This window comes from Antrostomus carolinensis, unplaced genomic scaffold, assembly GCF_000700745.2.
Source record: "Antrostomus carolinensis isolate BGI_N321 unplaced genomic scaffold, ASM70074v2 scaffold10370, whole genome shotgun sequence".
NCBI classification, from domain to species: Eukaryota; Metazoa; Chordata; class Aves; order Caprimulgiformes; family Caprimulgidae; genus Antrostomus; species Antrostomus carolinensis.
In genome coordinates, this window is record NW_010287712.1 from 1 (window position 1) to 13,125 (window position 13,125).

At 39.7% G+C, this 13,125-nt stretch overlaps 1 protein-coding gene across 1 annotated transcript in view; it reads right to left on the reverse strand.

The window, feature by feature from the left end:
- Positions 1-1,409: 1,409 nt before the first annotated feature.
- The window catches only part of LOC104521801 (F-actin-monooxygenase MICAL3), a gene marked incomplete at its 5' end in the record, with an annotated part of 18,143 nt that continues 6,427 nt past the window's right edge, over positions 1,410-13,125 (reverse strand). The window contains 6 exons of the mRNA XM_010163916.2: positions 1,410-1,478; positions 1,593-1,688; positions 8,458-8,631; positions 9,937-9,999; positions 10,438-10,550; positions 11,703-11,897. Coding sequence (XP_010162218.2) covers positions 1,410-1,478; positions 1,593-1,688; positions 8,458-8,631; positions 9,937-9,999; positions 10,438-10,550; positions 11,703-11,897 — 710 coding nt within the window. The remainder of the gene's footprint in view (positions 1,479-1,592; positions 1,689-8,457; positions 8,632-9,936; positions 10,000-10,437; positions 10,551-11,702; positions 11,898-13,125) is intronic.

Here is a 13,125-nt window from a genome sequence, read left to right on the forward strand (position 1 = left end):
TTATTATTATTATTATTATTATTATTAGTTTGAGCAAGAAGACATGTAAAAGAAGTTTCCTACAGGACACAATGTAGAAAATGGTGAAAGCACACTTGGACCCAGCAGTAGTTGTCTGTCATGACTGAACTAGGCAACCAAAAAGACACAGGACAAACAAACACTTGGAGAAGCCAGGGAGGCAAAAATATAGAGCTAAGAGGTCCTCAGTGACTGAAAGCAAATTTCTCTTCATGGAAAATGAATCCCATGCCATAGATTAAAAAGTAAAACTCAGCATTTAACTGCCTTAGTTTCTTTATCTGTAAGCTTGGAGAAAATTTTTCTGCCCTCATAAAATATATCTGTCAAAATTTTCAAAGGATGTTGACAAGAGGAAGGTATCTAGCTATCCATTGTCTGAAAACACGACACTCAATTCAGTTTAAATGAGTGTTTTGCTAGTGAAAGGGCCTTCCTCATCCATTTTATGTAGATATCCATTCCTGTGAACTGGCTGTCCACAGTTTGCCAGAAAACTAACCACTTTTCTGGTAGGACAGTTTTAAATCAGATCAATAAGCAGACTTGACCTGTCCTGCAGATCCAGACACCAGAGAGGCAGTGGAGAATGTCTGCTCCAGAGGCTGACAACAACTAAACCAGATTAAATGTAACACATAACAACACTCTGAGAAATCACAGCAATAAGGCAAGTCAAATTTTATGTCCAAGCCTTGTCTACTCTGCTTAAAGGTAACATGCCTTTACAGAGTTTATAGGCATACAAGTGTTCAGTAAAAATAACATTTTCCACCTATAGGGAAATTTATTTGTATAATTCCTGTTTAAAGTTATGGAAGGTGTATGGAACTGCAGCTGCCTTTTTATCACCTCAAGGTTAGTTCAGGATTGACCAGCAGAGTGGAATTTATTACTGCAGTAGGAAAACAAAAGAAAAATGTAAAAGATACCACTCAAAGAAGCACGATGACCATGTACAAGACACAAATATTAAAGGATTTCAGGTAATATTTAACTAGAAGGACAACAAACATCTGCACAAATATCTGGAGGCACATATATACACTCTGTTCAGAACAGTTGTCTCACTGCTCCAAATTCAAACTCAGTGAGACAAAGACTTGGGTGCGGAGAACACAGAAAGACCACATTGGACATGTGCAGGCCACTACAACACTCTAAAAAGGCACTTCAGACAAGTAATCCTGAAAGAGTTTAATGAATTCAAGGGCAAACTTTCACACTTGTTTAAATGAAGAGTGGAGACGGAGAAAAGTTCCATTTTCTTTCCCTGCACTACTCCAAACATTTAATTTCTAGTTTGCTGCAATTCAAAACTGGAAAAGGCTACTGTCATTACAAATTACCCTACAGTAAAATCTCTGAGTCTCCAGTGCATCACATAATCATGCTTCTGGTGAGCTAACACCAACCTCTGCTCCTACTTTAAGAGGCTGACGAAGCCCTATCTTCATCTGAAAAAAGAAATTTAGAAATGCATTTGGTAAATGGGATATCCAGTAACTGATCTAGTCACTTGTACAAGCAAGTAATGAAGAGAGAGGGACAGAGCATGCAGAGGGAATCACCTGCTGCCTGGGATACGGTGGAGAGGAAGGTGGAGTGGAAGAAGAAAGCATGATCACTTTTTTGGGGCAGGTCCGACAACGTTCCTTACTCCTCAGCTTTTTTTTAAAAACAGAAAAAGGAAAAAAAAAAATCATAATAATGGTAGAAAAGAGATAACATTACCATTGACTTTGGTGAGACAGGTCAGAGCACATGATCCTAAGCTCACTTCTCTCACAAATGACCTAAAGCCACATTTTATCTGAAGCTGAAAGCTTGAGGTTTTTCACCCATCAGCACACAATCCCACATCCCTTTGACGGATATTTCTAAGGGTGGCCAATATGTACTTACACCAACCATCAGTTGAGTTTCTGACTCAAGGTCTTACCATCAGTAAAAGGTACCACTTGGAATTCTCCATAACCCAGCTGGACTGCTCTCTTTGTTTCATGAAAAACCCACTTATTGCTGTGCCTTGCAGCGTTACCATCCCACTGACCTCATTACTGTTGCTTGCAGTTCATTAGCGATACAACTCAAGTCACAGTGTTCAGTTCTCAGCTTCAGATCCCTTCTCTTTAACTTACAGATATTAAACCATCTCAGGCAAATTAAACTGTACTCCAACATTCTACGACAACAGAAATACAGCTGGTTTACAGCTAACATGCAGACGTAGTGAACAGTCTGAATATTCCACAATGCACATACCTGTCTTCATTTTACTATGCCAGAAAACATGCTTTTCTAGTTCTGCACCTCCCTACTATGTGCAGCCTTTTCTCCACCACTTTTTAATTATTAATGTAGCTTCTGCCTGATTTTCCTTTTGAGTTCTCACCAGAGCATATCTGGAAATGGTTGCACTGAGAAAAAAAAATAATGCTATGTATACAAAGCTACTGCTAGACAGCCTCCAAGGAAAAAGCATGATGTTTAAAGATATTACAGGTTTTCTTCACTGCCCTTACAGCTGAGCTGGCACTAACATCTGCTTAAGTGTTGTCTGCCCTTTAAAAAAAAAATCATCAACTCCTCTAATTCAAACAGATGCTACAAGCAGCTTAAGCTAAAGCACATGACATTGCACTAAAGTGGATGAGGAACATTTATATATGCTGTTTCAAAAGGCTCAGCTGTGAAGTCACTAATTTCTAGCTGAAAGGGTAATAACATTTCCAACCACTACAGCTGCTCAGGGACTTTCATCTGACCATGGGCTGAGTTTGCATTTCAAATTTCAACATCTTCACAAACTCGTATGTTGTTCCATGGCAGATCTCAGAACATGACACTGTACAGGTATATGAAGTATCTGTTCAGTCCTCTGGTAGGAGGCATTGCTGAGCATGCAAAGACAAAAGTGACTATAGGAAAGAGGAAAGATATATCAACATATTTCAATAAGAAATTAAGTAGGAAAAACAATATTGGCAGAAATCATTGGTGTTGTAAGTTAAGATTTCAGCTCCTGCTGACTGTGGTCAACTCAGTTGTTGTGTATCTTAAAAACCACAGTTCCAACAGAATTACTGCAAAGAGTTTGTACTGCTGCACCTTCACCACGCTTCAGAGGATCACCTCAAAAGAACAAGCATCAGACCTCCAGAGGCAGGAGAGGTTTGCACCAAAAGACATGTGATCTCCATCTCACAAGCATCTTTGCACACATCAGTGATTTAAGCTTATGTATTACACACATACCTTGTTGCTGTCAGGAGACCTATGAAACTATAGCAGAAAACTGCTGAAGGCTGTAAGCTGAGAGTCTGGAAAGCCAGGACAAAATTAAGATTAAAAGGTTCGTCTCCCATACCATACCCAAAGAGTCAGATCCTCTTCTGGATAGACCACATGGCTTTTCAATGGCATCATGATCCCTGATAAGATGCTCTTTCCCAAAAGCATCCAAAATGACTTGGAAAGCAATAAAACACACCATGGAAAGTGTTTTTATGCATGTAGGCCTTCATTTGAGGAGATTAACCACCACACCGTGAAACACAATCCATCTTTTTAGGAGATATTACCACCACATAAAAAAAATGAGACACATTTCCACTGTGCACGTACACTTAACAGTATCTTTACTACTGCTCTTTACTACTAGCTGCTGCTGAGGCGCCCATAGTAGCATGAACCCAGTTCTGACAACACAGATCAACTTTCACAACCTGTAGCTCAATAAAGCAAACTTTGTAATCCAGTTCATGAGGAAAATGCAGGCCACACAGAATGCTGCGAGCAGCAGATGGGTGAGGTTTTTAAACCTGCTTGATCTTTTGAAGGTTTTCCCTTTCCAAGAGAAACAGCATTAAAGGTCTTCTGATGGAAGTAAGAACTGTTTCGGAACAGATTCTGCCCAGATTTAATTCTTGCTAGGAATCCTGCCTTAGCAAGTCCATCTGACAGATACTGTCAGGCAATAACCCAAGGAAGATCTAAAATTTAGTTTAAAACTGGGGGTCCAACCCAGACCACATCCTTTGCAACTGCGTGGTTCATGCCTTGCAATCACTCCTACTGCTTTGCACGCAATTTCCAAGACACAGGACCAAACCTATCAAACACAAGACACAAAACTTTCCTTCTATAGACCCCTGAGGACCTCAACTTAATTCTGTCTACTGGCAAGAACATTAGACAACTTGTGGTTGCCCTGAATGACACGTCACCACTTTGCCCCCTTAGGAACTGCTTTGCTCCTCTTCAAAGGACTCTTCAATAGAGGGGACTCACTATGTGACATATACAGTCACTGCCAGTTTCTGCTCATCAACTCTGACACCTATGCCAAACCAGACATCCCTTTCCCACAGCTTCACGAACAGCTCTTTCCATCCTCCCTAAAGAGCTTGTCAGGAGCAATGCAAATCCTTTAGAGGATCACCAGTAGCACGGACTGGTACCCTACACCAACTCCACTGCTGGCAATCTGCAGTCCCAGGAACAGTTGTGTACCCAGTGTGCCCGGTGTCACAGCAGAAAGTTGTTTCAGTGCCACAGTAACACAGTCGCACAGCTTTCAGATTCCACATGCCTCAGCAACCAGAATTAGGAACCTCAGCAGTCAGCTGAAGCACTGCTTCAGCAACAGCTTCCTGCAGGATGGATTTCTGTGTAAGCTTGGTAAAGCTGGCTGCTTGGCTCAGTGGATGGCTTCCTGCCTCAGCTGAGTTGCCCCAAGGGCAGTTGAGACTGGATCCAAGGAGGAATTTCTTTGCTGCAAGGGTTCTGAGGCATTGGAAGGGGTTGCCCAGGGCAGTGGTGGAGTCCCCATCCCTGGAGGGATTGAAGAGTGGTGTAGACACAGTGCTGAGGGACATGGGTTAGTCGGGGACTTGTCAGTGTTGGGTTCATGATTGGACTCCATGATCTTAAAGGCCTTTTCCAATCGAGGCCATTCTGTGATCTCTGATCAGTCAAGAATAAATTATTCTATATACTCCCATAGCTTCTGAATGAAGACAAGTGATGTTCTTCATTTCCCCAGGCAAGTAATAAAGAACCTTTGGAATAGGGACTGTTTCAATTGTTTCTTTGATCCTACTGTATCCTGCAGATTTTGCATCCTTGAGACCCAGTTTGTTTTATTCTTCTCCATTTCAACTGTACTGCAAAAGTATTGCAAAAATCCAGCATGAAACCTGAACCCAAGAACCAACCATCTTCCATTGATGCAGTAAAGCCTAGCAAGGAAAGATCATCTCCAGCTGTAATCTTCTCATCCACACAAGGCAACCAGTGTCAGTGCTGACTAAAACAATGTAAGTCCTCTGAAAGTACAATTGTTATAGATTTTTCAAAGATCTGCCCTTTGTTGCTGCCTATAAGGAGATGCTAAAAATCTTGAGGGAGACCAGAGAGATTTTTTTCCTGCCCGCTTTTTTTTTTTAAACCATGTAGTGCAAGAAAAAACAAAAGAACAACAACAAACTGCTCTCTGGTGAGGAGAAAATCCTCATCATAAAAGCAGAAAACACAAGTTTATCCTTTTTTTTTTTTGATCAATTACAAAAGGATGACAATAAGAACTTATTGTTCTTATTGTTTTTGTTATTGATTGACAATAAATCAATTACTATTGACTTACTGTCAACTTAATATGTTTCACTGTAAAGGCTTAATTATAAAGCTTTCATGAAGTTTCAATAGCAGGTTAAAAATCAAATCTGAAGGCTGCATGCAGGGATGTGATCTTCTCCAAGTGCTAAAACAGAAATCTTCATCCTTCTGAACTGAGATAAACTGGACCACACTGGTTGTGTTCCTTTTTTAGTGGGGCAACATAAGCAGCGCTCATCAATTAACTTAATATTATAGAGCTGTATTACGTGCTTCTGCATCAGGTCTTTGGGTTCTCTCCACCTACCAAGAAAGTATTCTTAAAAAATTAAATTTGCCTTAATCACAATTGATGTGTATCCACTTGAAAGTGCTCACCAGTCTATAAAGAAGATTTTGATGACGTTATGTAGATGAAGAACATCTGAGTCAGGAAACCTAAACTTAAACGTTGATATATTTTGACGAATGTCTTCACAGTCCTACTGACAACAATTCCCCTGGTTTAGGTCTTCTTTCTTGTAGAGCAATCTTCTACATCATGGCATTGCTCATGATACAAAGCATGAACTGTGCTGAATGCCTTGAAGTTCACCTTGAATCCATAAACATGGAGCACAGTGAATTTCCAAACTAGCGTCATCTTCTTCCTCTTGACTCCAAAGTATGCACTGATTAAACTGCAACCAGGAAGAAGCAGATGTTTCTCCAAATTATGGATGCCAGCAAAATGTACCTCAGCATTCCAAGAAACATGAGGAAGCCGTTTGTGGAGGGAAGCAAGAAGAAGCCAGTGAGATCAGTATCCCTGACTGCCTGAAAAGATTGTCTGTCACAAGCCTCGCTTTTCAAAGTGCACTGCCAAAAACAAAGCCACCGGCAATGACACTGGGGCCAAAACACACGAGACAAGTTCACAGTTGGTACCTGCTGATTTTTCTGCTGTTGATCCCTATTTTGATCTGCTTTATGGCAGATAAATCTAAAATTGACTTAATTCACAGTAATACAGGAGCCTGTAATGCAATGACTGTGAGAAAGTGGCAAGGACATCTCCATTTGTCACAGAGAAAAGGAAACCGCAGTAAAGTCACCTGTAACTGCAGAACATGTAAAACTTCACATGTGAACAGCAAAATGGAAACAATTTTGTTATTCATACTAAGGAAGAGCTTTAATATCACAGCTGGTGTGACACCTTTAACCTCACTGGTTGTTGTAATTGCTTACATATTTTCAATTTTTTTCTAAAAGAAAAATCTAGAATTAATCCAAAGGATAAAAGATCTACACCAGGTTGCATCTGTAGGCAAGGGTTCTGCTCAAACATCCACAGAAACCCTGGGAAATTGAAACTACCATAAGAGGGCAGGGAAAATTTAACTAAGTCCTTTTGAAACATTAAAACATGCATCATTGCCAAAGGCAGATATTGATTTTATTTATTAAAAATTAAATTATTTAAAATATTGGACTCACACAAGGTGCTAGAAAAGGTGTGGTTTAAAAACAGGACAGTGATAGGTGATGTTTGGTGCAGGTAGTGGAATGTATTCAGAATCAGTTTCTTTACCTGTTTCCACTGGGGTATGGGAGCAAGACGGCCCTGCTCTCGTCTGCTGGATGGTTGGTTGTGAACACGTTCTTGATAAGGCAGGACAGGTTGCTGCATGCAGGTTGTAGGGGAATTGGGTTGGGATCAAGGAGGAAAGATAAAATAGTAAAGGAAACTCAAAGAAAGCCAAAGGAAGAGGATACAGAATAAGACAGACAAACATTTAAGAAAAAAAAAAATAGGGTAGGGGAGAATTCATTTAGCAAGTAAAATATAAAAAGGAAAAAAACATCCAAAAATGGGAAACTACTTATGTTTTTGGACTTTCCCTTTATTTTAATTTTCCTTCAAATCAGCCTGGTTATTCCAGTCAATATGTAGAGGATAAGGAAACATTTGATTGGTAAAGAGTGGGATCAGCATCACCGTTTGGAGGTTATGTTATACCAGTAACACTGGTGTGCAGTGTAGCACAGACATACTTGACCCAGCTGGGTCAGGTCCCACTCCCCATCTGGCCATGGCAGCACAGAGCTTGGCACAAGACTATGCAGCAGAGGAAGAACTCAGGCACTTCAACCATCCTGAGCCTTCTACTGCTGACACTGCACTGCTAGCAGGAGCTTGAAGTGACTCCATCCCAACTACCCTGCAGTTGCAGTAGTTCAGATACCATCCTGAGTTATCAGCAGGCATCAGGAAGCCACACACAAATATCCTGAGTGCAAAGAAACACTCAGGTATTTATCTGCTGCAACTTGCATGCACATACAAAACTTACTCACAGCTCATGAGAACAAACAGATATAACCTGGCATGAAAAAGTTCAAACCAGATTATCTGATTATTTATTTATAAATAAAATTTTTAAATAATAATAAAAATAATATGATTATTTATTTATAAATAATCTGTTTAATGAAATATCATTAAATGATAGTTCTTAAACATTAGAAATGGGATGTTCCTGGAAAGCTTTTCAACAGCAATAGCGGTTATAAAAGAAACCTAATTGCTGGCAAGATGTTTTTGAAAGAGTTTATGTAACATAATACAGGCAATAGAGTTTTATTAGGAGGTTCTTCTCTATCCCAAACTCCTAAATTTAAAATTTTTCCTCTTTTCAGTAAGCTTCACTCTTCCCTAGGAAAGTCTCTGAAGTAAAAGAGCACTGCTAGCATCCTGTCTAAAGGAATGCATGTTATTATTAATGATTTTCCTCCATAATTCCAAAATAAAGGGGTTTATTACCCATCTCCTACCTGTCTTCGTAAGCTTGAGGACTGCACTGGTGCATTCTCCTCAAACTTGGCCAGCAGCTGGGTTGCCATAGACTTGACTTTGTTCTGATTCCCAATGGCAGCATCAATTCTCCTCTCTGTCAGGGCACTCACCAGCGTGGGCCTTTCTTCTCTGTAGCTTCGTGGGACGTCCTCCTAGCAATCAGTGACACCAAAGTTTAACCAGATGCACCCAGATCACCTTTTCCTCTTACCTCTTTGTTGTGATAGGTTTCTAATACTGTAGAAAATAAATCTATTAGTCTGCACTTGAAAGCTCACATTTAAATTTCCTTTAGCATGTCATCAAAAGTTCTGTTAAACTTTACTTATCTTTTCAGCCTTCACAGAATCACAGACTGGTGGGGTTGGAAGAGACCTCAGGAGATCATCCAGTCCAAACCCCCTGCCAAAGCAGGTTCCCTCCACCAGGTTGCACAGGAACCTTATTTGATACACTTACCTACCAAAGAGACAACAGTTGAAACACTCCCATGAAGCCACTGACACAAAGCAAAGGCCTATCTTCAAACCTTTATAAACAACTCTGAGCACTAGATTTCTTCTCCCAAATAACAAGTGAAAGGACAAGAGGGAGCAGCGTTAAGTTGTGCCAGGGGAGGTTTAGAATCACACAGAATCAGAATCAGAGAATGATGGGGGTTGGAAGGGACCTCAGGAGATCATCTAGTCCAACCCTCCTGCCAAAATGTGTATTAAACAGTTTTGAATTCTGAATTCAAAGGCAAAGAGTAACTACACAAATTCTGCACTGTCCTGCCAAGATGAAGAGTTGGATATTAGGAAAAAATTCTTCACTGGAAGGGTTGTCAAATATTGGAACAGGTTGCCCAGGGAAGTGGTGGAGTCACCATCCCTGGAGATATTTAAAGGACGTGTAGATGTGGTGCTCAGGGACATGGTTTAGTGGTGAGCTTGGCAATGCTGGGTTGACAGTTGGACTAGATGATTGTAATGGTCTTTTCCAACCAAACTATTCTATGATTCTATGATTTTAATTGACTTGTACCCATTTAGCTATAAACATTTCAAGTGAAGGACTGCTTCATGGGGCACACTAGAAATGTATTCTCTTTGCACTAACCAAGGCTAAAGTTTAAATATGAATGAAAATTCTAACTATACTGCATGACTTTACTAAAGGAAAGTTTTATTCTTGGTGTCCTCATCAAATCAAAGTAAACTGCAGTAAAAACAGAATATGAGGGAACTGCAACATTTCATTTGTTGCATACTATTCTTTCATAAGCATCAGTAAAATATTTGCATTATAGCTATGTCAAAGTGCAACCTCTGAAGAATAATTCATTTTGATCTACAAAACAACACTAAAAACTTACATTAACTCTGTCTGAATATAGAAAATGAAAAGACTAAAGTGTGAACAAGGAACCTACTATGTGTTTCCCTCCCAGACACCTTCCTCACTGTAATACTTACATCCTCAGATTGGCTGGTTTTTCTCCTCTTTCCTGCACCATCCAGTTCCTTTTCTTTTTTGTCCTGAAAATGGAAGGAGGAGGGGAAAAAAAAACAAAGATAAGGTTTTTCACACCTTTCTGGCCCGAGATAAATGTCATCACTGCACGTGAATAAGCTTCGCAACACAACTTATTAATGCCATGGGCTCAGTCTCCATTTGTTTAAGAGGATTCTGACCTTCAAACTGGACACTCTTCAACACTTTCAACTAACTGGGACCTGAGCATCCCCTTATGTTGCAATAGAAATATAACCCCAAATCATACCACAAGGCGAGGATTTTAAGATTTAAATATACCACTAATTGAGAGGAAGTATTCTAGATTTAATTCTGCAGTTATAAATGTCATGGTCTTTCATAAACAGACAGCAGATAGACCCTTCCACATTTAGTACAACCTCCTTGGACAGCAGCCCAACAGCCACAGGTGTTACCAGGACTGTGGTACGGTTGGTTACCTTCGGAGTGCGTTTCCGAGAGATGCTTTGTCCCAGCTTACTGAGAAAAGAGATGGGTGATTTGGTACTGGCAATTAGGGCAGCTTTTTCTTCTGCATTCAGGTCCAGACTATCTGTTAACAAAAACAAGTAGGACAAGGAAATGCTGAGAATTTATGTCTGTGGTGTTATTATTAAACACACAACTGAAGGACTCACTGATTGGTTTTTTTTTTAACATAACACACTTTTTCTTAAATTCTCTGTACAAAATGATTGCAATGTCCAGAATGAATACCCTTCTCAGCTACTCTGCTTTTTCATTTTGCCAAAATTAATTCTCCTTTCAGGGTTTATAACCACCCAGAATAAATACTGTGTTTGTTTTCTCTATTGACTTTAATATTTAAAGAGTATAATGATCATCAGCATTCTTAACAAGTTGTGAAAATAATACCTGCAACATACTATATTTTTAAAAGGCTATTAAACACTATTTTTCTCAGCAGTAATAAAGAAACAGCTATAACAAAATGATTAATATTTAAAGGGAGGCCATATTGATTTGTGTTAAGCAATTACATCTTTCACTTCTAATCATAGAATCACAGACTGGTTTGGGTTGGAAGGGACCTTAAAGCTCATCCAGTTCCAACCCCCCTGCCAGCAGCAGGGACACCTTCCACTAGACCAGGTTGCTCAAAGCCTCATCCAACCTGGTCTTCAGCCCTTCCAGGGAGGAGCAGCCACAGCTTCTCTGGGCAACCTGGGCCAGTGTCTGACCACCCTCACAATGAAGAACTTCTTCCTAATATCTGATCTAAACCTCCCCTCTTTCAGCTTAAACCCATTTCCCCTTGTTTTGTCACTAACTGCCCTTAATCAAAGATCTTGCATTCCTCATTGGCCTGAAGTTACTCTCACCACTCATGGATGGTAAAGAGATATAAAACTTGGCCAGCATTTTGAAATTACCTACTAAACAAGGCAGCTCACATTAGCCAAGACAGATGAACCCCTAATAATAGCAAGACAGCAGAAAAGTTACCTAGTAGTGTTGAAGTGAGTTTAGAACTTTTGGGGACATTAGTTTGAGAACATATTTTGTATTAACTTATTTTTTTTCCTCTGGATGCTGCCAATATGGTTTTTATCAGCTCCAATAAGAAGTCAACTTTTGTAATGTAAATTTAGTTGTGGGACTGGTATGAGCTTACACAGAAGAAGCATGAACTGAAGCACACACATTCATCCTGAAGCTGAGAGACCTGCCCCAAACTCCTTACCGCTAGAGGGGATGGTGTCTTTGAACATCTCATAGAACTGCGTGAGGTACATCACCATCGACAGTTTATCTGGCTCTCCAACAGATGCCATTTCCTTTCCAGTCATAATGGGAGATATTCCAAACTCTTTTTCAGCTATGTCAAAGGCCAGCTGGTTATTCTTCTCCACGTTGTGCTCATCCAAAGAATCAAAGTCTCTGCAAATGGCAAAAAGACAGCATGCACTGGATCAAGTAGTCTTCTGAAAGAACTCAGGGATTAATCTCCTTTTCTCCTCCAAAATTTCTGCAATTTATTTGCCAGCAACCTTTTTATATTGCTACTTAATTATGGTGAACTTTGGCTCAAATGTGTTCCTTTTTCATTTTTTGCTCCTCCTCCAAACCCAGATTTTTCTTCTTAAAAACTTTATTATCCTCTGAAACGTATCTTCACTTCCTCCTTTGCTGGAAGACTGTGGTGATTTCTCCAAAATCTTTTTTGTCTGGGAACTAAATTAATCACTTTTGTCCTCTTTTTTTCTTGCCTGATCCACATTTAGTTCTACTGGCTTTTGCCAAAGCTTGTAGAGAGTTATACAAACTATTTTAAAAGCTCTTTGAACTCTCCACAAGCTATATAGCTATTAAACAGAGTAAGAAAGGTTAACTTGAGTACACCACTAGAGAAGCAATTCAGTGGACATGGAAGGGAATAACCAAGTGATTTTTCAGCATGCTTTCTATTGGATTATGTCTTTCAATACAGCTCTAGCATTTAGTTTTTCTAATGACTCTTTGGAAAGCTGAAGCCATTTCAGATTTCAGTTAAAGTACCAGAGTCTTTGCTCCTGTTACTTCTCCCAGTCAGTGTTTTCCCATTCTAGTATCTGGGCACTGTTTCACCCAATATATCATGTAAGAGGAAGCCTCTCATCCATCCAACCAGCATGTTGGTACAAAAACAGTAGTAACATTTCTATTTAGACTATGGGACACTACTTCTAAAAAGAGCAGCCAAAAAGTCTTTAAAAAGAGTTACTTTTAAACAGGAGATTTATAAAGGGCTGTGTAGAGACTTGCTCATGAGAAATTGAACTGAAGCTATGAGCTATTCCTGACTAACCACACAGAGAAAAGAGCTGTCAGTCAATAATGCTTTCCAGTCAGTACCAATTTAAAGCTTAATTCTGCCAAATCATCCAGAAGGAAAAATGACAACATATTTATCTTCATGTTCATCAAGCTATTATGACCTTCCACTCTGCTGATGAATCACCATACGTTAGCTTCTATCAAGCTTAATTGAATTCACATCAATCCATTTGTCCTCAAGTCACAAATGCATTTATCTCAGTCTCCATACTATTAGTTCCAAATATCACTAGCATTCTGCTCTCCCCAGTTATTCAAAACACCCAGTTACTCACATTAAGTCCGGGCGG